Here is a 27,474-nt window from a genome sequence, read left to right on the forward strand (position 1 = left end):
AGAGGCGTTTGCCCCAGGCCTGGCAGCTGGTGCTGGATACGGCGGAGGTCCAGTCCTGGACAACGGGGACCACGAGTGGGCTCCAGCCCCGGTGATCGGCTTCCTCACCTTCCCTGGTATCTGCGACAGCTTCGGCTCTCTTGGCCTACCCAGCGGGCAATAGAAGACCCTCGTTTGGACAGGGTCGCATCCCACACCTGCGGGAGGAGAAGAGCCCCGGAGAGGCAGTCGGCGTGGCAGCACTGCTGGCGCCCGGCTGGAGAGTCAGCCCCTGCAAAGCCGGGCCGGGCATATGCCTCTGGCAAATGTGGCCTTGAGGCTGGGGCTGGGAACGGTGAGGCTGTGGGGTAGTGAGGAGTTGATGAATTAGATACAGCTCCCTGTGATCATGGGCAAGACGAGTGTTTCAGCAACTGAGTAATTCTAGCCCTGACATTTTGAAGAGGGAATTAGGAGGATTTTCACATTTCTTATTCTAAAATGCAGATGTGAAAGTTGACTTTGAAGCTCTGGCCAGTTCATTCTCTAGGTTTTTATGCCAGTCCTCATATTCTGGACTGATGATCTGGAGGTGGATGAGATGTGGGATTAAGTTATCCACTAACAATTGGTTTCCCTGTGGTAACTTAAAAGGATTGGGGAAATTGAATCACATGTGTAAACCACTGTCGCTCTCGATGACACTTGATAGACATGATTGCAAGCATCCTACCCCGAGGACCACATCACCAGAAAATGACAGGCTCCATCTCTGACTTTGAAGACCTACAGAGCGCCTTGATAGCGTCCAAAACATTAGCCGTCCTCGATTTTCTCATAGCCCTGACCTTTCAGCAGTCACCTCACCACCCATGCCCTCGCCGAGCAGGATGTGGGCATGCAAAGTCCCCTGCCCGCAGCTCCCCGTGCCCGCGGGCAGATCCGGCGGCAGCAGAGACCCGGGGCGGGCAAGGCGGTAGCAAGCCGCGCCCCAACATCAAACGGAGGCAGCAGCGGCGGCAACCCGGGTCCGCGGGGGAAGAGGGAGAGGAGCGCGGAGCAGGGAGGGGAGGCCGGGGGCCGTGGGAGCGTCGAGCTGGGGCAGGCACAGCCCTAGGGGCTGTGGATCACCAGGGTCATGTCCGGGCAAGGCTGGGTCAGATGAAACCTGAAGGTAACAGGTGAGGCGGAGGCAGTGAAAGCTGCCGGGTCCCGCTTGCAGAGGGTAGGGGGGCTCTGCCCGGTGGAAGAGAGCCAGCAGGGAGGAGAGTGCGGGCCGCCATGATGCTCTGGCACCCACATCAAAGGGGCAGAGAAGGAAAAAGTGGTTGCCCGACATCAAAGGGCGGGCCGGTGACCTGGAGGGCGGCGGGGCACCCGAGGTGAGCCGCGTCGGCACCGTGGGGAAAGGCAGGGATTGCGGCGGGGCGTGCACGGGTGCGTGCAAGAGCCCGGAGACCCGGGGCGGAGGGAGGCCGCAGGGCTGGAAGCAGTGAGACCAGCTGGGCCACGGCTGGGGAGGGCTCCTCCTCTGGACCTCTCCCGTGGGCAGGCAGGAGGCCGGGTCGGGGCCCGGGGCAGGCGGTGGGGGGCGGCGGGGCGGCAGGCCCCTCTCCGAGACTGGGAGAGCGGCCAGGCTTGTCCTACAGCGCCTTCTCCTGGAAGAGGCCGTGGAGACAAAATGGCTGATGGAGGCAGCCAGGGCCTTACCGCGCCCCCGGCGGCCGCTCCTCTCCGCACCCCAGCCTGGCCTGGCCCCACCACCCGAGGGGGAGAAGCAGCGGGCAGGTGACCCCGGCCCTGGCCGTCTGGGCGGCACCACCTGCAGACAGTGGTGTCGGAGCCGGGCCTCGACGGCGGGGCCGGGAGGGAAGCTGGGCTGAGCCCTCAGCCCCGGCACCTTGGCGGGGTCCAGCTCGGGTCGGCTCCAGCGTGGGGCGCTGGGTGGGCGATGCGGGCTGCCACCCCCCCCTTTCTTCCTCTTCCCCCGCTGTGGTGGGAGGCGAGTACTGGGTTGGGACAGAGCCTGCTGCCGCTGAATGCAGTTTTATTGCCTCTTGTTTCTGGCAGGACCCTTCCTCCGCGCCCCGCCCGGCCCCTGCGACCTGCTGCAATGTTTATTGTGCCTCATCTTTTCCTTTCGCTTCCTGTTTTTTCCTCTCCCGCTTCAGCAGCATTGAGTGCCGCACTGCAGTAGAGCCGTAAATACTTTTAACAGCTGCCTGCCAACCGAGGGGTGAAATACTGTCTTTGTTCGGATTTTTTTTTCTGCCCAAAGCGCTCATAAAACACCCCATGAGAATTATATTTGTTTGGGGAAAGAGAAACATTATTGGGAAATAAACGAATCTGCGGGATTTGCGGTTCTTAAGAGTGCAAACCCAACGTGGGTTTCTTTGCTCGGGTTTCCCGAGTCCGCGGTTCATATCGCCTCCCTTACTTGCCCCAAAACCCCTCCAAGCTCGGGGAGCAGAGACTGCTCTTCTCGCCCAGGCAGCTAAGCGGGAGCCCGGCCTGACTTCCCAAATGGCAGCTGGCGCCAGGGATACCTGGGCACGGCCAGGGAATGAAGCCTGCGCTGTTCTGAAGGTTATTTTGTGCTGCTGTTCTTTCACTGCCCGTGCGTCAGTAAAGTGTGGGCTAGGGCTCGGCTATTTCCTTTCAACAAAAAAATGAGATGACTCATAAATTCTGCCAAACACGTCGGAAAACGGAGCAGGTGTGAGAAATGTAAATGTGGATACTGTATTCCAAAAATTACAGCACACCAACACATCTACACTCACACAGACTTCAACGTTATATAGGTGTATAAATGCATATAAAACTACAGTTCTCGTATGTGCCATAAATATATATATACACAGCCATACAGAGTTAGTTATGAACACTCACAAACACATAGGTACATTTAAGAGCATACACATATTTATGCTTCAATGTTAATGAAAGAAATGAAAGGGAAGCAAAAAAGATGAAAACAAGAGCAAAAGCAAGCAAGGAAGGAAGCCGTTTAGAAAGGAAAAAAAAGCCGAACTCCCACATAAACCAGTGGGACCATAAATGCATACGTGTATCCGCATGTGTCAGCATATGGACCCGCAGACGTACATGCACATAAGAATTCGTTAGAACATCCTGCTTTTGTTTCCTTCTTTTCCCCCAGGCTACGAATAATTTCAAAACAGCTCAAAGACGAGATTTTTTGAAGTTTTTGGAGAGATTTATAGCCAAGCAGCTACAATTACTGTGTCACCTAGGAGAGATTCTGAGAGTGAAACCTAACGCAATACATACTTTCCAAGTTACTCTTAAAGACTGTTGCTACGTTGAAAACGATTTCCCCCAAATAATCCCTAAGTCCTTCAGCAGCGGAGGGCGGCCGGCTACTGCAGAGCCAAAGCGCGAGGGAAAAGCATCCTACCGCTTCCTGAGCTGGGCTAGGGCTCAGAAAGCTGGGAAGATGTTCAGGGATGGATTAAAGAATAATTTCTCCTGCTGCTTCAAAATATGTACCTGGGGCACGACCCACCCCTTTCCATTCTCACTAGAGATGGTTTAATCAGGCGGTTTGCTTTACCGTTAAATAAGCGGCAGCTTTTGAGGTAAATTGTCGATTCAGTAAATTCCTGCAGTGCAATGGCATGGTGCATTTCCACCGCTGACCAACGATGTAAACACTTAATGACAGGCAGCGGATTTTCTACTGTGCATTCACATCTTGAAAATGAGGAGAAAATGTGTAAAATACATGTGCGTTCAAAATAATATACTTCCAAAGGACCAGTGTTCTACAGAGAACATGCATATGTAAGTATATAGGTAACGCAGATAAGGGTATATACACATACATGGGTATCGCAGATACAGTCTATATGACTGTTCTACCTCCTCTACGTATTTCAAAATAAACCTGGGTTGGGGGGTGGACTTTTTTTTTCCTGCAAGCTCGTCCCCTATTGAGTCCCCCACGATTTCCACGCTGGTCAGCAGCCGTGCTGCGAGGTGTCCCCCGGCAGTGGCTCCGCTCAGCCCTCACCGCTCTGTGCGGCTGCGGAGCCCGGCCCTTGTGCCTCCCACAGGGCTGGTCGGAACCTCACCCCTGGCTCATGCACAGTGAAGGGAGAAGGATATGCTAAAACGCTCCGGCGCGACCGGCTCGACGGGACCGCCCCGAGCCCTCCGCCTCTGCGGGAGAGCTGACCCCGGCTCTTCTGCGAAAACACCTGTTAAGCTTTAAAGTTACGCGACCGCCCTTCCGCCATGAGGAAATCAAACCGCAGCATCACCACACCGCGCTTCAGACTGGAAGGGAAAAAAGTACCCAAAGAAAAAAAAAAACGCTTTTTACTGGAAGAAACCCAGCGCACGAGAAATGCTGCCTGCCAGCGCTACTCCCCAGCCTTCCGCCCCTCGGGGCAGAGGGGCTCGGATCGCCGCTCTATCTCGGGCCCCAACGCCTTTTCCGTTCCAGTCAGCGCAACAGCCTTATACACCCCGCGGCGTACCCACAACCATTATTAATAACAATAACAATGCCAATAATTACAGTAGCAATAACAACAGTAATAATAGCAATAATAATAGTAATAACAATAATACAAATGGTATTAGGGAAAATAAGGGACTGTGAGGGACAGGTGACCAGCGGGGCTGAAGGACAGGGCAGCCGGCGCCGAGCTGCGGTGCGGGACGGTACGCGGGTGCGGAGAACCAGCGGCAATCCCGATGGGAGCCGAGTGCTTACCGGTTCGCGGCACTGCCCGCCGGCGGAGGAGCCCGGGACGGTCGCTGTAATCCATTTTGCACCCGCGTAGCAATCCGTGTGCCGGAGGATGTGTCGGCAACAAGCGGCGGGAGAGGAGCGCGGGGCTGGAGCCAGCGCGGCGGCTGGCGCGGAGCTCCGCGCATTCCCCCGCTGTCGCTGGAGAGGAAGCGCCGCGGGGACGGGGACGTGTCAGCACGGCAACGGCGGGACCGGCCTCGGGCTTTAGGGTGCAGGGCACAAACATGAGGGCGACAGCCATACACCTCAGCCTAGACAAAGGTTAGAAAAAGAGGGGCTGAGGCTCTCTGAAGGCAGAATGCAGGGGGAAATTCGCCAGGGAAATCAGGAAAAGGCCATGAAAGCGCTCGCTGCCTGCACATGACCAGCCGCAGCCAATGACGAGCCCAAATAGGTCATAAAAAGGTCTATTACCAAGTTGTAAATTTTCTTCAAACAAAAAGGAATTTACTGCAATTCCTTGCGGATTTTGCACATACTGCTTCCCAGCGCCATGTTTCTTTCGCCTGCGCGCTGCGCTTTTACTGAGTCCCCGATCCCCCCTGCCCGCGGCCTGCGCGCCCCGGGCGCGGTTGCGGAGGCCCTCGGGCACGGCCATGCGCGGAAGATCCGCGCAGGAAGAAGGGTGAGCTTCCTCGGATCCCCACAAAGAGGGGGACCGCGCGGCGCCGGCGGCTCCATGTAGTTCCCCAACGAAAGGGGGCTTTACCCTTATTCCCCCCCCCCGTCCCCCCTCTCCGGCTTGCCCTAAAAGCTTCCACACTTGCTTGAGCGCCCACTACTGAAGCCGAAGCCGTTGCTGACCTAAAAATAGTCTTAGCTGCTTCCCCACCCTGCGTGCCCGTTGCCCAAGGGTGGCTGTGGGCGCTGTCATCGCGCCCAGGCTGCCCACGGCCCCACCGGTGGGGATTCCCCTGTCCCCAAGAAAACCTTACTGTGGCTACTATGATCTGGGGCAAAATTCGCAGAAAGTACTAGAAAAAGCTAAAACCTGCCCCGTGTCCACAGGGAATGCTCTGCTCTAAGATGGAGTATTCTTGCTCAATTTTTGTCCTAGACAATAAACAGATCCCTCCATCAGTGACCTCGGTGTTGATTGTACCTGCCTCGAAAATAGAGCTAACAAAAGTAAACAATTCCGAAGGTGGAGGATCCTTTTAGCACGCTGCTTCTGGCAGTTGCACACCCGTGAATATCACAGGCGTGTGTCATGTCCCTCGGCCGAGGCACCGGCATCGCTCGCGGCGGCTCTGCGGCACCCACGGCAGCGCAGAGCTGCCCGGGGTGGAAACGGAGAAATCCCGCGGAAACCAAAGGTGTGGTATATCCGCACTGCGGCAGCCGCAGGCTGCCTCTTTCCTCCATTGCCTCCGCTACTTGCTCAGCTACGGCTTTTCTCTGCCAAAATACCACTGCCTGCTCCGGAGCTCGAGGAATCCGGTTAATCGGGGGTTTATTGACCGCCCGGGACAATTTCTAGCTCAGTATTTTTTTGTTAGCAAGACTCCAAGTACGAACGAGGGGAGATTCAGCTGCCAGGCTGTAAGGGGGAGATACCTTAACAACTACAGCGATTTTTATTGTTTTTCTTAATGAATAAGACAGGGACTATCCCAGTTACAGCTAGGCCTTTTCAGATGTGCGCACAAGGAAGTCAGCTTTTGTCTACGTGGCCGCGTTCCCAGTCGGCCCAGGGAGAGCGACGCTTAACGGAAACTTCCCCAGGAATATTTTAATTTTATTCTCTTTGTCTGGAAATTAAAAACAACCACAGCATCAGCTCTTTCCCTAATAAATATTAGTGCTCGCTCATGTGTGCAGGTCTCCGACACGCGCTTCCCGTGTTGCCATCCCGGTCTGCGGCACTGATATTCCTGCGGCAGCGCCAGCAGGGACCTGCTGCACCAGGGCTTGGCCACAACCGCAGCGCAGGGAAGAGGCTTTTACCCCGACCTGAGATCAAACACGCCGGTGCCACTGGCAACGGGTATTATTTTGAAAACCAAGGTGGGGTTTTCGTGTCAGGAGACGGGGTTTCCTAAACTGCGCCGCCATCAACCCCACATCCTTCCTGGATATTAGGGGTACCCGTGTATTTATGCAAATCCATGCAGCAAAATGTTTACTTCAACTCTTTGCTGCAGTTTCCCCTCGTTTACAGCCTTTAACCAACTACGTGATTAAAATAAACCTAGAACAATAGCTCCGCTTGCTTGTGACTCCCTCTAGAGCTACTGTTTTGCAGGAATGGAAACGTGCCTGGCTCGGTGGCTGGGAGGAGGTAAAGGGAAGGGAAACGAAATGAACCAAGCCCACCGTACAATTCCCGACACCGGGCATGACGGTTCCCGCCATGCCAGATCTGTTCCCTGGAGCGAAGCGGTGAGCGCGGGAGAAGGGCCGCAGCACTGGGCGCGGACGGCGGAGGCTGTCACCCCTCCAGGCCCCTCGATGTGTTTCCGAGTGGGGCCCCGGCTCGGCCCCTGATAGTTTCTCTGGCAGATAATGTAAATTTCTCGTGTTCGTGGCAGTGGCTGGCGCGTCCCTGCTGTCCCCTTCACGTAGCCATCACTCACGTGAGCGTGAGGCCGTGGAGAAAAAGTGACTCAAATATCTTGGTAGGGTTTTAAACCTCATACTCCAGGGCTCTGGCTACTGTTCCTAAAAAGGACTGCTCTCGGCCGTCCTCTCAGATATCGCAGGCTACGGGACCTCGCCGAGGAGTGGGAGAAAGGGGTGGGAGAGGAAAACGGGAGATAAATTAAACTGTTTTACTGATCAGAGCGGGCTCCTCTCCCCTTGGCTGCAGGGAGTCTTGCGGGGAATCTGCTCTCGCCGGCTCTGGCCTTCCCGGGGAACGCACTCAGGCCGTACCATAATACTTAGGGGAAAAAATGCCCTTCTTTCCGTTTATGTGTGGTTTGGGATCACTAACCATCACAGCTCCCGAGAAAACTCCACGTAAGGCCACAAAAACTTTTAATCTCTCCACTCGTCAGCCATCCGCAGGGTCACTTAGGCCGGGTTTGGATGCTGATGGAAGCCCAGTACCGATCAGGAGCAACGCTAACCTCGGCAAGGCAAAGACCCTGTCTGGCGGCAGCAGCCCCCCGGCCCCGGAGTCCCGCAGCTCAGGGAGGGTGGGAAAGGTGAAGGCAAGGCCCGAGCGCACACATAGAGGGTGCTCCCGGGACCGGGCAGCAGCGTGGGCTCAGCCCGAGGGTGGGCCCTTGATCCCCGCTGTCCGCTGCTTCCACCAGGATCCCGCAGAGCCGTGTCTGGACACTCTGGCGGGGTGTGCAGGCAGCAGGGAGAGAAACCCAGGATTTGTAGCCAATGTGCCCTTCCCAGACCCCACCGAAACACCCAGCACAGGGGGAAGTACGCAGAAAGGTTCAGTGGGGAAGTTAGTCCAGACGTGGAGGGGTACTGAGGTTTACTGGAGGAGTGGATTTAAGAAAAGATACGAAGATGCCGATACAGTTTATATTTGAATAAATTTGGTTTATTTTAATCAAATATCATAGCAAAAGGTTAAATATACTTCTAAGTTCTCTTCAAATTTATTAAATTTATTTAATTTAGTCAACATAAGAACAAGAATTAAAATAGTACAAGTGCACTTGTCTTGATTAATAAAGCGTCGTTAAATATCCTGCTTATTGGAATTCATTATTAGGAAGTTTATGTTGTTTCTCGCAATCACCGTCTTTTAAGATTGGAAAAAAAAAATCATTAGAAATGTATTGCTACAAACTGTATCAAATTTGCAAAAGAAGTAGATGAACTGTTAAATCTAGAGATTGTTCCGGATATGGTTAAAAACAAAACCATAAACAACTGAAGCACCCGAAGCAGAGAAATGTCACGCAGAGGTACACTGGGTCTCTCGTCCCACGGCAGACCTCGTACAGGGGAGACCGGCTGATACGTCGGGCTGTGGTGCTGGTTGTTTCTGATGGTCTTTAGCAAAGGCTTTTAGGGCAAAATTTAATTCGTCTGGCCCTCAGCTCTGTCTTCTTCCAGATCATGTGCTTCCTTTTTGGCCTCCCCTTCCTTTCCCTCCTGTCTGGAAGCGGGGAATTTGTCCTTGTTGTTCTCTTTTTTCCATTTCATCCTTCTGTTCTGAAACCATATCTTTACTTGCCTTTCGGTGAGTCCTAATGCGTGGGACACTTCGATCCTCCTCTTCCTGGTCAGATAGGGGTTAAAGAGGAATTCCTTTTCCAGCTCTAGTGTCTGGAATCGACTGTATGTTTGTCTTCCTCTCCTCCTACCCGGCGCTGCTGTTTAAAACAAAAACACAAGGTTTTGGAAGTTGGTGTGGTCGTTCAAAACCAGGCACAAGCGGGGAGAGAGGGCTCGGGCCCCTCTGGAATCCCTCTAGAGAAACCCCACAGAAACGCAGGGAGAAAAAGCAGAGAGGTCGGCAGAACCGAGTTCCACACACGAGTGCGGGACAAACAGCAGCAGCAGACGCACGAAGTGCTTCGGCTCCCCACCCCTCCACCGGGGTTTGCGGGACCGAGTTTACGGGGTCATTTTATTATCTGATGACCGGCTCCCCGGCCCTGCTCCCTGCCTTTCGGACGGCTGCGGCAGGAGCCGGGCGAGAGTGGCAGATACACCTCGGTGTCCAAATGGACTTTAAAGCTACTCTTGGGGTGACAGCCGCCTTCTGCTGAGCTTTCAGTTTGCTTACTGTATCGCTTTATTATCGCAAGCCACCGCGGAGATAGGAATCGCGGGGAGAGACGCAGGGAGCGAGGGCGGCAGAGGCAGGGAGCGAGATGCAGCAAGAAAGAAGCGGGAGGAGGAAAAGAAAGTTTCGAACTCAGACGTGAGATGGAAGCAAATTTTTGACTGCGTCCAACCTTGTGGTCTCATCCAGGGAAACATTTGAGCAGGAGACGAGCTCTGATTTAAGTGGTCTGGTTCCTCGCCAATATTAGCACTGGACGATTTACAGTCAGGATATTGTACCAGCTCGGCCTCTTGCTGTGTCGTAAAAATCTGCTGTCTCTGTAAGTTATCGTATCCGTAAAATTTAGCGGGCTCCCCGTGACAGGTAACCCCGCTGCAGGGGGCAGGAGGCGGAGGCGCGGCGGGGGGAGGAGGAGGCGGCTGGTAGGCGGCCGTGGGGCTCCCCCCGGCCGGGTGGTAAAAGTCCGCTGCTGCGCCGCCGCCGCCGCCCCCCGCCCCTCCGGGCGCGGGGTGCGGGAAGCCGCCGGCGGCCGCGCCGTTCCCGTAGAGCAGGGCGGCGGCAGCGGCTGCGGCGGCGTGGCGGCCGCTCACCTCGGGCGCGAAGTGACAGTCGTAGTACGGGGGATTGATAGGCTCCCCCGCCGCCGCCGCCGCCGCCGCCGCCGCCGCAGCCGCCGCCGCCTTGTACTTGGAGTACAGCGGGTTGACAAAGTAGGAGCTCATCTGGGAGGGGGCAGCGGCGGGCGGGGGCGCGGGCGCGGGCACGGGGCGCTGCTCCCGCCGCCGCCGCCGCCGCTGGTGCCTCTACGCTGCGCTCATGCCGTCGCCGCTCGCCCGTGCGCTCACCGATCCCGCTCTCCGTGTATGTGGTGACCAGGACTGGATTATAATCGCTCCCAAAATGACCTGCCTCACTGCTTTTACTATTTCCTATTAGGCACACAGCAGCCCGCGCACACACACACACATACACACACACACGCTCATGAGCTCAGGGGGGACTTTTGGCTTCAGTTTACATGTGCCGCTCCTCAGGCAAGAAAAAAACCCGGCCCAGCCCTGCCCGGATCCACCCCAGCCGCGGCGCCTCCGCTCCCCCCGCCGGTGCGCGCTCGCCAGGAGCCGACGAAACCCCCGCCGCGCAGAGGCGAGGCAGCCGCGCAGATCCCGCGCGATAACCGCGGGCGTGCTGCCCGGGGCGAGGCCACTAGGGGCCCAGGGCCGCGGCTGAGCACTGAACCGCGGCCTGCACCGCCGTTCGGCTAGGGCAGAGACCAGCCGACGGAGCCGGTGCCCGGCGCTCGGAGCCGGGGGTGCCAGCGAGGGCAGCCGGGGAGATCCAGAGGGCGGAGGGGTGCTGCGGACCCTCCAGTCATTCCCTTGCAGGCGAGCAGAGCGCTGGGAAATGAGATGCACATTTACCCTTGACGCCGTGCACGCATGGCTGAGGCTCCAGGTTAATTGACAGTTAATGGAAATCATGCCTATGAATATACTTTCCATCATTTCACCCTTGGTGGACGTCATTACCGAGGCAGAGAGAGGGAGGGAAAAATTAAAAAAAAAAAAAAAAAAAGGAAAATATGTGGATGAGCGGTTAGCACCGCTCGGGGACGCGGTCCCAAAAAAGCGAGCCCTGTTATATGAGACGAAGGAAGGGAGGTGCTGCCCGGTAGGGTCGGCAGCTATTGCGGGGCCCCGAGCCTCGAGAAGTGCTGTCTCCAGCCCTCTCTTCCCCGCTTCATACTGCGGTGGGAATCGGCTTTTTGGAGAGACACCCCCAGGAGGTCGAGTCCGCCCTATTTTGAAGAGAAACGAAAAATTTCGGTGAAATATAATATGGACCCCGCTAGAGCCAAGTGTGACCATCTGGTGTGAATTGACAAAAAATACTTGTGGTTACATAAAAGGCATCGCAAGCTCCTTCCCCATCACACTCTGCTCCCCCACCCCTCCTACCTCCCGACCTCCATCACAATTATCTTGCTTTGTCTAGGTGACCAGCCCTGCTACCCCTCACATGAGTGCCCGAACGGGAGCTAGGCCCGCAGCGACACCCGCGCCCAAGCAGGGGCCCAGTGGCCTGGAACACATGACTTTGGAGGCCGGCAAAGGCCCAGGGTACAGCCGGGGAACAGGCGGGTGGGGAGTGATGGAGTGAGAGAGGCCCGGAGAGGGCACACGGACTTTTAATGCTACAAGGATAGAAGCAAAAGCAAAAGGCCATAGCAGGAGAGCAGCAGGACACCAGGCCAGGTGGTGTGTTGTCGGAATGGTGGCAGCAGGGAAACTGCCTCACTCCGGGGAGAGGCGTGGAGGGTCAGCGTGGATGCTTTCCGCATCCACTCCAGACCACCCACCCCCCACGTGTCAGCACTGCCACTCGCATGGAGCTGCAGTCCCAGCAGCGGTTCTCCGCGGCCGGGGGTTGCGCACAGCAGTACGCGGGGCGCGCAGCACGAGGCGCGGCGGCGGCACTAAAGTGGAGCGCGGGCGCCCTCTGGCGGCGTGCGGCGGCAGGCAGCGCCCTCCCGCCCTGCGCTGCCCGCAGCTCCCCGGCCCCGTCGCCGTTCCGTGGTTCCGCCAGAACCCCGGAGGGACACTGCGGGACACCGGCCGGCTCTGCACTGCCCCGGCGGGGCCTCAACGCTGAGCGGTCCTTCCTGTGCTAGCTGGTTCTGGGACGGTTTTCATTCTTTTTATTTTTCCTTTTTCTTTTCTTTTCCCTCTTTTCCCTCCCCCAGTTTTTCATCCTTGTTTTTTTTGTTTTTTTGTTGTTTTTTTTTTTTTTGCCAGACGGACTTCACAGTGCCATTTTCTCAGCACATTTCGGTGACCCTCTTTTATTTTTTGTCAGTGCTATAATTAACTACATACAAAGAATGCGCCTCGTTTACACATGGCAGCCAGCAAAGACGCCTGAGCTTTGAAGACCGCTGCTATCGCGTTTTCAATCGTGTTTCCCCACATATTACACCACGAATTCTCCATGTGTGGTAGTTTCAGAGTTATACGTTTTTGTCTTGAACATGTTATTTTGTTTGCCCATGCATTTCTGTATTTATGGATTGATTTATGTAAACGAAAGTAAAGATGGATCTTTGTTCATCCTCCCCCCCTTCACCACACATGCCTGTGAATTATTCGGTATGATGCGTGTGCACGCGACTGCGCATATGTATAAACATATAGTAACACAACCAACGGGTAGCAATTAAATTATTGTTCAGTTTGACACAAAAAGTCATTTCCCTGGAAAAACCGCGTTTCAGCTTTCGAGATGTTTGGTTTTCTTTCTGCCATTTTGAAACATCGCACACCATGTTAGAAATAGGTAAACAAAGGCGCGGGGGGGGGGGGGGGAGTAGACAAGGTAGAAACTGTCAATCTGCCAGAAATAAAATATTTAAAAGAGATGGTGTGGACCTGACGACAGTTTCTTACCAGAGCCTTTGCCGGAATCAACATAATAGAGCGTTGTGTGGCAAGAATATTGTTTACGTGTTGTTAGTTATAGATCGCTCCCCTCCATAGTTATTTCCGCAAACACGGAGGCTAACGTCGCAGTGGAAGATCCAATAAAATACATTTCAACAAATCAGTGAACTTTCTAAAATCTCTCAGTTCGGTGACCTTCGGGTCTTTTTTGAGTCTGTTGCCTTGGCCCAAAGCTGACATATTGAAATTTATAGTCCAAGATTTTAAAACCTAGTTTGTCTTTTTCCTTTCCCCCCCCCCTTTAACAAACACAAACATCAAAATAAGGTGGTTTCAAAGAAAAGCGCCATAGCATATCGTAAACTCATTAGGTCCAGACGTCTAGCCATCTCAATGGTTTTATTATACCACGGTTCTTCCTGTTTTAAAAGAATTATAGGTATCTTCTCCACAATGGATGGGAAGCAATGCAACACCTTTTCCTGGCACTGCAGGCTTTTGCCTTTTTTTTTTTTTTACAGAGGTAAAAAACATTAAACACCAGGTCTCTCAGCTCTCCCCTTATTCTTGAATTAACCGAACTGCTCGTAAATATTTACGGGTCCTTCATTTTAATGGTTGCTCTTTAAACAAAGCATTTTTTACAATGAACTTCATCTCAATTATCTTGATAAAGTCATGTGGGCTTATAAATGCAGAAGGCAGGAGACACGTTGCTAAAGGAGCTCTCGCCAACAAAGCCGAACGTTTGGAAGCAGCCGGGTCCCCCCAGAGCCCTTCAGCCTCCAGATTAAAGAGTGTAGAGGTTAGAAGCGGCCCCCAACAATAAAATATGTTAAAGCGAATAGGCATCATTTTTCTCCATTGGTTCTGGAGGACCGGTGCGGGAACATTTCCTAAGTTGTCCCAAGAGCTGGCTGGTGTTTCAGACAGCGCTGGTAACCCAGGCGCTCGGGAGGGGTATGCGGCCCATGCACCTACATGGAGAGGCCAGAGCCGGCCTCGTTGCCGCTGCCCTCCGAGACCAAACGTCGATTAGGCGAGAGCGGCGAGGAAGTGATTTTCCTCCGGCCTCTGTGGCTGCCAGAGGTGCTGCTGGCCAGGGAGCGAGGCCGGGCTTTCCCGCGGCCCCGGCCCGGCAGTGCTGGGCCCGCTGAGGCCCCGCGGGACCTGCGCGGTAGGGTCGGCGGCGCGGAGAGCATCGCGAGGGGCGCACAGATTTGTCCTCTCACCGCAGCGCTGTCTTTCGGTCACGGCAGACTTTATTGTGTAATAACTGACAACAATTACAACAGGTCTGTAGTTCGAGACACGGGGCGGTTAATACAACAGTCACCGGGGGCAGGGTCGCCAGCTAGCCGGGGGACCGGGAGGCGTTAGGCCTATTGCGAACGGCTTCAGGGATGAGACAACCTCCTACCAGTGCACTAAAGGTGTGGGGGGATAGCTCGTGGCCTCTCTGTGACTCCTATTGCGAAGGAGAGAAATTCAGACCTAGAAAGCAGAGGTTTGGGGAAAGGTTTCCTCTTAGTAAATCGTGGACAACACAGCACCCCCATTGATTTAAGCCACTGTACTGTAATTTAATATATATTTTATTACCGTAATTATAATTAATTTCCTTACCTTTATTTTGGCAAAGTAACTATCTAGACTACATCACTTTTAAGGAACATGTCAAACATTTAACATCAGATAGAGTTCCCAAAGCTAACGTGCACTCACAATATCAACCAAACGGTCTGGGAAGGAGGAAGAGGGGATGAAGCGACTCTGCAAAACACGTTGGCGAGCAAGACAAAATTTCCCAAAATACCTGACATAGACCACGTTTCACTTCTAGCTAAGGAAAAAAAAAAAAAAAAAAAAAAAGAAAGAAAAAAAAAGAAAAAGAAAAAAAAAAAAGAAGGACCAGATTGATTTAAAGCTCCTGGGGGAGATGGGGGGGGGGACCCGGAGTAGGAGGAGAAACGTATGTGGGGCTGAGAGTACAGGGGGGGAATTAATAAAACTAAACCAACAAGAAAAAAAAAAGGAGAAAAAAGAAAAGAAAAAGAAAGAAAGAAAAAGACCCCTCCCCCCAAAAAAAGTAACTCGGCAACCAAAAAACCCAAATCCAAAATATAACCCAAATCTCCCAAACTCAAAACTAAAGCAGTATTCATTCCCCAACTGCGTTTCTACCCCAGCGTTAGTCTCCTTTATTGCCTTTCTCCTTGTTCATCTTTTTCATTTTCATTCTTCTGTTTTGAAACCAGATTTTGACCTGTCTCTCTGTGAGATTTAAAATCCTAGCTACTTCGTAACGGCGGTCTCGGGTGAGGTACATGTTAAAGAGAAATTCTTTTTCCAGTTCCAGAGTTTGATACTTTGTGTAGGGACAACGCTTTTTCCTCGTTGAACGAGCGTGGATCCAGTTTGCTGCAGGATTATCTGGAAGAAGGGATGTATATAGGGAAAGGGGGCCGGGGGGGGAGGGGGGGGGGAGGAGAGAGAAAGGTCGTTAAATTAATTTAACGAAGGATGGACTGTTTTCACAACTTTGGAGGAATTATCATAAAAGCCTTAATGCCCCAGTCTGTTTACTGTACAAATGATGTCTTGATGGTAGGTGGTTATGTGGAGTCTTTTATGGGTGCTTGTTGCTGCTTGCGCTGGGGTAGGCGTCTAGACGTTTTTATAGGTTAGTAAAACTATCAGTTTTGCACATTCGAGCCTTACAGGTTTCGGCAATAAATCAAAGGGGCAATTTCTTTCTTTCTTTCCTTCTTTCTTTCTCTCTCTCCCTCTCTCTCTGCCCCTCTCTCCCTCTCTCTCCCCCCTATTTTTTTTTTTTTTTTACTTACTTGGGTCAAGTTGCTGCTGTTTCTCCTCCTTCAGATCGCTGCTCGGGCTAGGGTTGTGGCTGCAAGCGGCGGGGTCCTTGGAGCTGCCGGCAGCCGCCTTCTCTCGGGGCTCCTGGAGGAAGGAGCTGCACGTGTACTCGGGCACACCGATCCCCTGGGACTCCCGGGACGAGGAGCACTCAGTCCTTTTGGAAGAGGAGGAGGAGGAGGAGGAAGACGAGGAGGTGGCTGCTCCCGTCTCCGGCTTTATCCCGTAGTGGCGCCCGTTGGAGGAGCCGGAGCTGGAAGCGGAGCCGCCGCCGCTGCCGCCTCCGCCGCCGCCGCCGCCCGGGAAGCCCGGGAAGGGCTCGATCCAGGAGCGCACGTAGCGGCCGGCGTCGGCTGCCCCTAAGTGAGGCTGGTGCATGTAGGGGTGGTAGATCCCGGTCATTGCCGCAGACGGCTGAGGGTGAACCGTGGACCAGGAGGTGGAGAACACGGTGGATTTTGGTGCAAAGCTACAGGAAGAAAAATCTGAACTCTCTGCAACACCTGATGGCCTGGAGGTCGCACTGTGACCTCCCTGGACGAATCTACTCCCGTAAACTTCTTCGCTTTCATGGCCTATGAGAGAATCGACATAATAGTTACTTATGGTGCCACTAGACGACATTTTAGGCTCCCCTCGTAGTCATATAAAAGGTTACACTGTTAACTGTATATGATACCCTCCCGGAGAACAATCGTAGTATTTTGCAGACTGCAACCCTCAACCATTGGTTGCGGAGCCCACGTGATCATATTTACCAATACTGCGAGTAAATCAATCCGCTAAACTGGGGCTGCTGTGATTAAAAAAAAAAGTCATCATCAACAACAGCCCCGCACAGCTCTCCCGGACCTCGCAGGGGCCGCCCGCTCTGCCCGCCCTGCCTGCCTGCCCTGCCCGCCCTGCCCGCCCTGCCCGCCTTGCCCGTCCTCTCTGCCAGCTTGCCCACCCGCCCTGCCTTTCCTGCCCTGCCCGTCCTCGCTGCCCAGCCCTGCCTGCCCTGCCTGCCAGGGCGCGGCTGGCGTGGCCGCTCTTGGCAACCCACGGCCGCGGCGGGCGCGCACTATTTCTTCACCTCCTTTGAGTGATTTCTGCCATTCATTTCTTAATCAATGAGAGGCAGGGTGTTTAAATAAATCCAACAGCCTTGGCTTGCTAATCACACTCCAAGCTGCTGAGGAAACCCGCTGGGAAAGGGGGATTCTTGCCTGTAAAAACAAACCATCGCAAGCTGGGACTGTAACGACTTCTCATAAAACAGGAAAATGTTACAGTAAAAGCACATTGCGGTACTTCCATATTTCAGAGCATGTGCGGGTATTATTATCTGCTCCCCCCACACCCTTTGACAGAAAGTTTCCATGGAAAGGATACACTTTTAAAAAGAGATGCCCATTGTGTTGTTTTAAAACAGGTGGAAGACCTCTGTAATGATTTTATGCCTTTCAATAAAAATTTTATGAGGTGTATTTGATTATAGATTAATGTGTCCCTAATAAAACGGACGGATGGAAACAGCAAAGCCTGTGTCTCCAAGCAAAACTGACGTGTGGCTGAACACACGCTCCTGTATCTGCGAAACTTTGGGGCTACGCAGCCCCAACGCAGCCCCCCCGGCCATGCCCAACGCTGCCCAGAGGAGACAGCCAGGCCCGGCTGCAGGCATCTCCGCGGCAGCGGGGCAGGGGCCGCGCAGGAAAAGGTGCCGCTGCCCCCCCATCGCCGGCAGAACTGACTCCTCCGCCCCTAGCTCTTGGGGGAGCTGGGCCGGGCCGCGCTGGCCACGTTCAATGCCTACGTGAGATTTTTGCCCGCTTTGCTTTCTTTTCCTTCCCTTCCCTTCCTCCCCTCCCCCCTCTCTCTGCCCGGTTACCCTTCCCCGAGCGACACGGTGCCCGGTTAGTACGGAAAACCAGATTACCCATGGTCTTCTGCCCACGCCTGCTCTGCCGAGCGAGGGACGGCGGCTGTGCCGGGATCTGGAGGAAAGCACACGGTTAGTGGGGAGCCCGCCGACAGCACCAGCGACAGCAGCGCTGCGAAAACACTTCCTACTCCGGGGCCGTTATGAGGAAGGGACTGAAATTCCTGTTTATTTAATGATTTATTACTCTCTGGGGTTGTTTTCTTCCTTTTTTCTTCTCTTTTCTACTTCTTTTTCTTTTTTTAATCCTTTTTTTCCCGCCTTGTTGTTGTTTGTTTGTTTCTCTCATCACACTTTACTATTTCCTTTACGTTTCATACTTCTATATTTTTTCTCTAGAAGCTGGATTTCTGATATGGCGAAAAGTTGCCCCTCGCTTTACACAGATAAAAATTTATAAAGCGGGCAGATTAGAGCGAGCCTCCTTTTTTCTATATACGTTAAACATTTGGTATGGAGCCAGCTAATTACTTCCCACTGCTGAAACTTCTTTGGTGATGTAGCCAGTATCTTTAAAGGAAAATAAAAGACGGTTCAAATGTATGCAATATTTAAAGATTTTTTTTGGAGGGGGGGGAGGGGTGGCGGCGGGGGCTGTTGAGCACCGGTTTTGTTGTTTGTTTTCGAAACGAAAGCAAGCACAAAATACCTACGGGCTTGCGGCTCCCGCAGCATCAAAATTATGATGTTTTGGTTTGAGGAATATATACCTCTGCCCTACGAGTGAACGTGCGCATGAGGAAGTATTGGCCTAAATTTAAGTACTTAATTGATATAAGTTTAAATCTCAGCAGCAAAAGAGCAAAATGCAACACCGCCAGCTGCAACGTGACCAGTACTAGTGCCACCAAGTCAGACAATGTTGGCACTATCTTGCTTTTAATTTCTTGATTTAGAAACTGCTTAGGGGAGGAATGGGTGCTGATGGTGAGTGAGCTGGTTTCTCAGCGCAAACAGTAGCCGCGCTATTTTTCCAGTACTGTTTGAAGGTGAAAGTATGCCCAAGTATTTGCACTTCAATTTGGAGTCATGTTCATTTGCAAGCCATTTGCAGTTCTGCTGAGTATTTCTGCTCACACAGGCACTCACCCGCTCCCTCTCACACACACCGTTCCTCAGCAGAGCCCTGCGAATAACATTTTTCAGCTATGTACAGAAAGGGTTAAGAGTCGTGAACGTCATTATCTGGATGTGTTCTACTAAAATGGAATTGCACGAAATAAAACGATCTCTGAGTAAACAGAAACGGTGCAGGATGACAAAAGTAGGTCTGAAGAGGCCGGTGTACTTTTGTAAGCACGTTTGGAGCGTTTCTGCTCCAAAAAAAGCCAACCTTGCCAGACGTTTGAGGAGACATTTTCACATCCACCATCTTCCAAAAGCTCTTGAGCTCATCAAGAACCGAACTCCTTAACATTTATCTTACGCCCAGCTTTACATGTAGCATGATGGGGTTCTTTTAAGAGAGTAAAGACACGAAATCAAAGTCTACACATTGTAAGCACGCGGTGACTGATATTTTTTAAATCAACATGCGAACGTCAAATAAAATGACATACATATTGTTGACAGCTTGTAGTAGAAAGAATTTTTATCACTTACCATTTATGAGTTGATTGGATGAGGATGTCCAGTTGAGGTCATAATATTTTACTACGTTTTGGGGTTTTTTTTTGTTTCCTTCCCCCCTCTCTCTTTCTCTTTTTTTTTTTTTTTTCCCTTTTTTTTTTTTTTTTTTTTTTTGTACTCAGTTTGTCAAACTGGGAACATCACACAACATTTTATCAATTAATCATTTGTTTACAGGCACAATTATAAATGAATCAGGTTTACATCATTTCCCGCCCCAGTCTCCACCCCACCCCTAAAAAAGGAAGGGGGAAGAAGAAAAGAAAGAAAAAAAGAAAGGGGGGAGAAAGAAAGAAAGATACCCAGGCAGATACACACAAAGACCAGAAAATGGCAAAGAAGGTACATCCGTCCAAAGAGCTGCTCATAGAGAAAGACCAGGAGACCAACCTGCATCTGTACTTTCAGTATTTGTAGAAAACCAAAGGAACCGCAGTAGTTTACAGAGTTTATTGCATTATACATGCGAACACAACATGCACAAGAAGGACATATTGCTGCTGAACGACTACTATTCCACATATGCACCACAAGGAAATGTCTACAATGGAGAAGAAGGAAATATTCCATTTAACGAAGGACAATCTCGAAGTTCATTTGCGAGGATAGTTACCTTATAATGTGCTTCTCTTTCCCCCCGCCCCCCAAGTTTCCCTCCCCCCCCCTTTTTCTTAAAGTATTGAATGTACTCCAAACGTTATGGCCCGTGTAACAGCCCCACATAAATACCATTTTGTTAGTAAAAACATGAAAAAGTCACATTGCTTGGATGTTCGACAGTTCCAATAAGTTAAGACCAAATGATAATATTCAATAATAGTTACCCTGCATTACGATGAGAACAAAAATAAATTACACGTGCTAGGTTTTATATATACTCATCATAGTAATACATATTCACTTGCAGCGCTAAAAGAAGGACGAAAAGTCACATTCTATCAGAAACAAAACAAAACAAAACAAAACTGGGAAATGCCGGGTTTTGCCACAGTCTCTCCTGCCTTTAACAAGTGGTGGTGCTGTGCCCACTCCTCACTGGTGCCCCCCCCGGGGTTAGGGTTTAAGAGAAGGTCAGATTAGCGGTCAGTTCCCGGATTCGGTTCTCCCTGCTCATCTTCTTGAGCTTCATTCTGCGGTTTTGAAACCAAATCTTGACCTGCCTGTCAGTGAGGTTTACGCTCTTACTGATCTCTAGACGGCGCTCTCGAGTGAGATACATATTGAATAAGAACTCTTTCTCTAATTCCAGTGTTTGGTGTTTAGTGTAAGGACACCTCTTCTTTCTGCCACTCTTTGCAGTTAGCCAATTGCTTGTTGGAGTATCAGACTTGATTTCCTCTATCAAAATCAAAGAAGGAGAAGAAGAAGAAAAAAAAAAATCAAAAATACCTTAGGCTGTTAGATTGTACCCTTGGCCATGACCCCTCCTCTGCAGTGTCTGGTAGATATGGTGGATGCGGGCACTATACAGGGCTCGGGTGCGGGGTGGGCATCGGGAGGGGACCCGCTGCCAGTCTGGGCTTGCCCAGCCCCGCCACCCGGCCCCTGCCTGCACTGCACTCCTGTCCCGGCCCGCAACTGACTCTCCACTTCTCAGCTGGCGTTCAGCATTTCAACAATATTTAACCTGCCATCAGCCCCATGGCCGGATTTTAACGGGTCTATCCCCGCCATGGCCGCCTCGGGTTCCCACGACATTTGCTAGGAAAATATCCCAATCACAAAATCCCTTATCTCTGTGTTTGGAAGCAGCATCTCCCCAGCCATCAGCTGAATTACACAAGCACACCTAGGAACAGACATGGCCGTTTTGCCAGCCAAAAAGACATAAAGACATACAAGATATTAACACCATCAGCTCGGATTTTTTCTCTTTTTCCATTTTCTTTTTAGATTTTCTTCCCGCCAGAAAGAAATTTGTTCCACATCAATCTAGACCTGGGATGTTAAATATAATTCAGATAAAGAGAATCTCCATGCACACGTAAGGTAAAAATCGACCTAGAGGTTGCAAAGTACATTTTGATATGAAAAAAATTCCCGTTTTGGGATTCTTCGAAACACGCCGCTCAAAAGGAAGGCTCTAGTGCACTTTTAAAGGGAAAATAAAATCAGATTACACCACCTTTAGCTTTCAAGCGCATTTCAAAAATACTGTAGCACTTTTGGAGACAAACCCAAGGTTATCTAAAGCATCACACTGAAACATTCCATCTTTGGACCAGGCAGATAGAGGGCTGCTGCTTTCATTGTACGTTTATTTCCAACTTTACCCAGCCTGGTAGCACCTATTCCTCACCTATTTTTATAGGATCGTAATTAACTTTAAATGCAATCAAACAGCAGTAAGGCTCAGTGAAAAAATATAAATTAAACAAAAAAAAAATCAGCGAAATCTTACGAGAGAAAACTTGAGCTGGTCGTATTTTACAACCTCCAGACCTGCTTTTTTTTGGAGGTATGGGGCTGCTTTTGGCTGCTACAGCGCACTAAGGAGCAGACGGCTCTATTCCCCGCATCACGGAGGCTGTCTGCAGGTCTGCATGCACAGAAGAGGCAGATCTCTACAGAAAATCCCTGGACCCTTTAGTGTAGCATTTTTTTTTCCTGCCAAAATCTTCAGCGACACAGCACCTGCAGCCCGATACTCCTTAGCATTAAATGTGATGGCTGTGATGCTCGTTAGTATATTCGAGCCTGCTTTATGGTGCTGGCGTGTTGGAGTTACACCACGGCACGGTTTAAACTCGGTAATACAGACCTTTACTCTCCTTCTCCTGGACTTCTGGGCTGGACACGGAGCCTTCGGGCAGGCAGCTCCGCTCTTCTTGCAACGTGGACTTGGGCTCGGGACTTTCCACTTGAGAGACTTTAGCGGTGCTGTCTTGGCTGTTCGGGTTTTCATTCATTTTCTTTTCCAGCTGAAGTTGAGCAGATATCTGCGGTTTGGAGCTGCCGCGAGGGTTTAACTGTAACATTACAGTTGAACTCGTTTCAGGGCTATTATTGTACTCTTGGGTTTTCCCAGTGGCGTAGGTCTGGCTCAGTCTAAAATATCCTGGGACGGGAACCTCGGGGTTCTCAATGGGGCATGATTCAGACACCAGCCTCTGGTAGGAAGGGACGTCTGCAGAAATGAGTTTGGATCTCTTATCGGAATACATGCAGCAATTGCTTTCTTCTTTAATATTTGTAGTGAAGGAACAAGTGGGGACCTGCTGTGTAACAGGTTGCTCTATTCGACAAGATCTGTTCGGGTCTGTCCAAGTGTCTACTTGAGGTATATAAGGATGTACATTCATACCCATATTTTGGTGATTAACTTCTCTTTTAGCCAGAGACGGAAGGAGTCCACAGGTTTGCATCCCATACGTCCCAATGTCTGTGCTAGGTGGCATATACATGCTGGCGCTGTTGGAGTAGAAACTGTCACTCCTGCACGCACTGATGAGAGAATCTACTAAAAAAGTATTAGCGGCAGGAGAGCTGTTGGGAAAGGACATTTTGGGGCGGAATTTGAGGAAGAGAGATTGTGTCCTTTGTAGGCTGACATCTCTAGGAAAACATTCCCGTGTAATTGCGGATGCCTCCGCGCGACCACATGACAGCCGGGCCAATGGCAGCGCCCGCCGCTCCGCGCCCCGCCGCCCCGCCGCTGACGCGCCCCGCCGCGCCGCCCCGCCGCGCCCCGCCGCGGTCAACAGCGACCCCTAGGCCGCCGCGTCGGCACCGCACCGCCCCGGCGCGCCGCGCCCGCGCTGCGGCAGCCGGGCCGGGCCCCCCCCCTCTCACCGCCGCGGAGCTTCCGCGAGTGCGGAGCACACACAGCTTCCCCCCCGCTCCAACACCACCTCCCCGGGTGGCACGGCGGGCTGAAAACCAAACCGCCGCTTGTCCGCCATGGCTCCCGTAAAAGCCCCGCGTCTGACAAGTGCGGGGACAAAAGGTTGCGGGATTTATTAATGCGTATTAAGGAGAATCAGGGGCGATCAATAAAACCCTCATCTACATTCTTGGGCTACTTGGTAATTTTCTTGCTTCTGAAGCTTTTTCCAGAGTTATACCCTCTGTTGCCGCGCACGGGAAGATATTTTATTAACAAATCAATCCAGACTTTGTAAAGGATAAGATTAATAGTTAAGATTTAGCATAATGGCGTTCGCGTTATGAATTATTGAAAATTATACTATTGATTTTTTTCCTTGCTGCTAACCGAGAAGGTCAATTTTTGTTTTAACACAAATTGTCAAATATTAAAAGCTAGACTTCTGTCATAACTCGAGTTTTATAGGGAAGCCACATTCCTAAAATTATTTTACTATGCTCTCGCCAGACCGCCTGGGAAAAGGGAAAAAAATAAAAAAAAGAAAAATAAAATAAATTAAAGAAAATTTAAAAAAAGAAAGTGGGTTTTTCACTTGCCCTGGAAACTGAAAGCATCATAAAGATAATTTCTCCTTCTGTGGTGCTGCTCATTAAAAAAACATACAGAAACTCATAGCCTCACTGCAACTCTTCCAGCAACTTTTCCTTTCCTTGTCTTGTTTTGTATTTGAAGAAGAATGACAAATGCATCTGTATGATAAAAAAGAGAAGAAATACCGAAGGCAACAGCGACTGTTTACATGGCAAACCAGAGTTTTCCGCCCCAACATTTTAAACCAGTTTTACTGTTTCCCCCACACACTTCCTACCCCTCTCTACACCCGCATCTATTACAGTTTAAATAGTGACGGCGCAAACTGTTTATTACTCTTTCTCCCTTGCTTCTCTTTTTTTTATTTCCCCTCCCCTTGTTTTCTTGGTGGGTTTTTGGTGTTTTTGGTGTGTTCTCTTTTGGTTTGGTTTTTGGTTTGTTTGTTTGTTGTTGGTTTTTTTGTGTGTGTGTATTTGTGTGTTGGTTTGTAGGTTTTTTTTTAATTCTTTTTTTTTTTTTTTTTTACTGTACTCAGAGTGGGGTGTTTCTTATCTGGGGCTGGTGCTGTCAAGGACTCTTATCCAGACAAAGTGAACTTCTTGATAATTTTTGTTTCGGATTCCCCCGCCTGTTTATTTTGGGCCTTTCTACCATCAAAACGCCCTTTCAGGTCCCCCAAAGCAGGCAGCACGTGGAAGGACTTAAAAAAATTTAAACACGCCTTTCGCACGGTGGAAAACCCACCAGCGTAGGTTTGCATTTTCCCCCTTTCCTTGGCATTTGGATGTTTTGCACTTTTACCGTACACTTTGCACTGCTGGAAACAATAACCCTATTTAAAATTTCGCTGTGGCAATGAGACAGACCCTTTAAAACCTTATCGCAGCTGTTCAAATACAACATCATTGTCAGGTTAAGAGCCAGAGTCTTTTATAGCTGCAGTCTCCGGCTCCTGGCTCGCCTAAGAGTTTAAATATTACCTTCGGCATAGTCGCTGCTCTCAAGATCTTCCCGCAGCAGCATCCCCTGCGCCTGGCGCGGCCCCTCCGCGGGCGCGCTCCGCCGGCGCCGAGGGTCGAGCTCCGCCGGGATGGCAAGTTAAGATCATTATCAGAGCCATGGCTAAGATTTCCCTGCTCTGGAGGAGGAGGAGAAGCTGCGGCGGAGCCCACGACGCTCCCTCCGAGCCCCGCATCCCCCCCTCGGTTTCCAGCAATTTCCTCTTCTGCAACAACAGCCCGGACAACCCACAGAGTTTAAAGAAACAAAATACTATTTTCCTTGACGCAGTTTAAGACTCGACTGTTAAATCTAATCAGGAATTTTATGCCCATCAAATGGCTCTTTCATAATCTTTATTTACACTTGCAGAAAAGGGGGTCCCAGAAATATCCTAGCTGAAGTGTGAGCCCAGAGCTCTGCAGCGGGTTTCGCCCGGCAGCGAAGTTAAAACAATAAGCAAAGGCTGCGCTTGCCTTCCACGCCAGCCCGGCCGGTGCTGGGGGAGCTGACTGCTCGGCTCCTGATTAGACATGAGGGTTCTTTGATTTTTTCAACTGAAAATATGCATTTCTCGCATGTCACTACACGGGAACTCAGCTGATGGTTGCGATGATAATGACTTAAATATCGTATTCAGGACTGGTAAACGGCTCCGTAAGACCCTTCGCTCATGATAAATCATGAGGGGGTTTAAAAGCGGGCAGCATTTTTTTATTATTGAAAATGAACAGTAGGAAAGTTTAAGTTTGATGTAAATAGAAGTTGAATAAACATGTGAGAGCCACTGGGGAACTGGGGACTTAGGCTCTGGGCATTTAATGTCATTCTTGTTTTAAATCATATTAAAATGGAATCAAGTAATTAACATTAATAAATAAATCAATATTGTGCAATAAATGAGATATACAATCTACATTAATATAAAGGTTTGGCTCTCAGAGCCCCATATTTTTCCCAACAAGGGAGGAAAAAAAACAAAAAACCAACCAATGGGTCCATGTAGATGTAAATCACTGTTTGTAATAAAGCATAGGTGGACATTACAGTTTTCTCCTCTAGCAAATGTCAGGGCTAAAACTTGAGGTTACCAGACGTGGCAGCAGGGCTTAATTTTCACTGCCTTATCTTCCTAAACCTTATTACTGGTGATATGATTATTATTTCTTTTCTCGGCTGTGCTGAGGATTTTCATAGTTGCAATTTGCTCTGTTTGTGTCTCATTATGTAAGGGGGATGGGAGCGGGGTACGAAACAGGCTAGATATTTTGCAGATGCCTTCAGTAACAAAGGTGTTGTGGGAAATATCTTACTTAAAAACCAGGCTGGAACCCAGGAAGCTTTTAGGAAATTTCCTTTCATTTACTCGATTTCAGCATTTCATTTAAGGTGTCTTTAAAGGCGGGGATGGTATATTTTATGCCATGCTGTTATATTGCAGGGGGATTGAAGAATAGTTTTTATTTCAGGGAGGGGAAAAATTGGCTACGATATTGTGTCCTTTCTTCTTTTAATAATGCAACTGTCACGTTGCCCAGATTTCTATGTGCCATATTTTCATAGACAGTCGGCGTCTGGGCTGAGGGCTCAGATTCCCTGGATTTTTTGACCGAGGGGGTCCGGGGGAGAGGGGACGGGGGGGGGACAGGACGACATGCTGATGACATTATGCCTCTTCCTAAATATGAAAGCTTATAAAATAAATAAAGTAGTACGTTGGCCTTTTCTTCAAAGGTGTTTTTGAGCGTGGGGATCGCACAGCAGCCCAGATTGTCCTCTCAGCTTCACCCGGAGCCTCAACCCTTCCTCTATTGTATTTCTATATTTCTGCGGACACAGAAGTGAGTATCTACTACGACGAGATTTTAGCCTGTAAGTTGGCCCCAGATGCAGACCTCAGCCTCGGTATTTGGGCTGCATATTTATCTTTCGGCAGATTCCTGCCGCATGTGTAATTTAATCAGAAAATAAGCAAAAATCCTTTTCGTTCTCCTTAAAGGACAAGCCCACAGATACTTGGAAGTACCTCACAGCTTTTTCTGTCTAAAGGAATAAAACAGAGAAAGGGCGGAGGGGGGGGTAATAGAAGAGGTTATAGAATGGTGGAAAATCATCACATTTACACTATGATTCAAAAAAGAAGCTGCGTTTCCATATTCTGGTATATAGATTATATTTTTTTTTAATAATACATCCTGGCTCCCATCACTCGTTCACATTCACTGCACTCAGCCTCACTGTAACTGCGAGTTGTTAAATCGCCTCTCATGAAGCCTGATGGGTTTGGGGTTGGTGTGGACGCTCACAAGGAACACTCCCAAGCCAAGAAAAACAAACACAAAAACTTCGCTAAACGTTTCCCTCTCGAAATGGGTATCTCCACCGAGAGACCTGGGGATTTTCCTTCGGGATCCGGCTGCGCCTGTAAGGACTACCTTTGGCGTCAGGGATCCCAAGGATTTCAGATTGTACAATGCCATTTTATTACCGACGGAAAGGCTATTTCTAGGAAAGTGTTAACAATGAACTTCTAAAAAACAAACCAACCCCAAGCCCCAACAACCCAGCAGGCAAAGTACCAGCAAATGCTTTCATGAGAGAAGGGGCTTTAAAAAATGTAGAATATGGCTGAAACAACGTGAAATAGATTTCGATTAATTCTGAAAAAAAAAAGCAGAAAGCAGCGAAGCCCTTTCTTTCCTCGAATTCTGACCAAAAGTGCGT

General features: G+C 50.5%; 4 protein-coding genes and 1 long non-coding RNA gene across 10 annotated transcripts in view; all 5 read right to left on the minus strand.

The window, feature by feature from the left end:
• Positions 1-4,850, minus strand: part of HOXD3 (homeobox D3) — a 29,749-nt gene extending 24,899 nt beyond the window's left edge. The window contains exon 1 of one of the 2 annotated variants that reach the window (XM_061379872.1): positions 4,727-4,850. The gene's annotated coding sequence lies outside the window, so the exon portion shown is untranslated. The remainder of the gene's footprint in view (positions 1-4,726) is intronic. The other variant, XM_061379911.1, reaches the window with a different exon arrangement.
• A 3,398-nt stretch (positions 4,851-8,248) lies between these two features.
• On the minus strand, positions 8,249-10,741 carry HOXD8 (homeobox D8). 3 transcript variants are annotated; one of them, XM_061379980.1, is made up of 3 exons: positions 10,061-10,540; positions 9,640-9,787; positions 8,249-9,051 (listed from the first exon to the last, which is right to left on the minus strand). In XM_061379980.1, the coding sequence occupies exons 1-3, from the start codon at positions 10,190-10,192 to the stop codon at positions 8,756-8,758; spliced, it is 576 nt and encodes a 191-aa protein (XP_061235964.1). In that variant the 5' UTR covers positions 10,193-10,540; the 3' UTR covers positions 8,249-8,755. The 3 variants fall into 3 exon arrangements, with proteins under 3 accessions (XP_061235964.1, XP_061235953.1, XP_061235944.1); XM_061379969.1 differs by having other exon boundaries at positions 8,249-9,048; positions 9,640-10,741; XM_061379960.1 differs by having other exon boundaries at positions 9,640-10,629.
• A 4,231-nt stretch (positions 10,742-14,972) lies between these two features.
• Positions 14,973-19,376, minus strand: HOXD9 (homeobox D9). 3 transcript variants are annotated; one of them, XM_061380006.1, is made up of 4 exons: positions 19,308-19,376; positions 17,703-17,760; positions 15,754-16,356; positions 14,973-15,340 (listed from the first exon to the last, which is right to left on the minus strand). In XM_061380006.1, exons 1-4 carry the CDS (start codon positions 19,308-19,310, stop codon positions 15,099-15,101), a joined length of 906 nt encoding a protein of 301 aa, XP_061235990.1. In that variant the 5' UTR covers positions 19,311-19,376; the 3' UTR covers positions 14,973-15,098. The 3 variants fall into 3 exon arrangements, with proteins under 3 accessions (XP_061235990.1, XP_061236002.1, XP_061235997.1); XM_061380018.1 differs by lacking the exon at positions 19,308-19,376 and having other exon boundaries at positions 17,703-17,857; XM_061380013.1 differs by lacking the exons at positions 17,703-17,760; positions 19,308-19,376 and having other exon boundaries at positions 15,754-16,532.
• Positions 19,377-19,770: 394 nt separating this feature from the next.
• Positions 19,771-22,951, minus strand: HOXD10 (homeobox D10). Its single transcript, XM_061379990.1, has 2 exons — positions 22,096-22,951; positions 19,771-20,672 (listed from the first exon to the last, which is right to left on the minus strand). The coding sequence occupies exons 1-2, from the start codon at positions 22,835-22,837 to the stop codon at positions 20,395-20,397; spliced, it is 1,020 nt and encodes a 339-aa protein (XP_061235974.1). The 5' UTR covers positions 22,838-22,951; the 3' UTR covers positions 19,771-20,394.
• A 781-nt stretch (positions 22,952-23,732) lies between these two features.
• Positions 23,733-25,559, minus strand: LOC133224369 (uncharacterized). The gene is made up of 2 exons (XR_009728843.1): positions 24,732-25,559; positions 23,733-23,909 (listed from the first exon to the last, which is right to left on the minus strand). It is a non-coding gene; the product is annotated as an uncharacterized LOC133224369 (long non-coding RNA).
• Between the last annotated feature and the right edge of the window lie 1,915 nt (positions 25,560-27,474).

The sequence above is a fragment of the Neopsephotus bourkii genome, unplaced genomic scaffold (assembly GCF_033783945.1).
Source record: "Neopsephotus bourkii isolate Nb327-2 ecotype Australia unplaced genomic scaffold, CSIRO-AGI_Nbou_v1 NB_196, whole genome shotgun sequence".
Taxonomy (NCBI): domain Eukaryota; kingdom Metazoa; phylum Chordata; class Aves; order Psittaciformes; family Psittacidae; genus Neopsephotus; species Neopsephotus bourkii.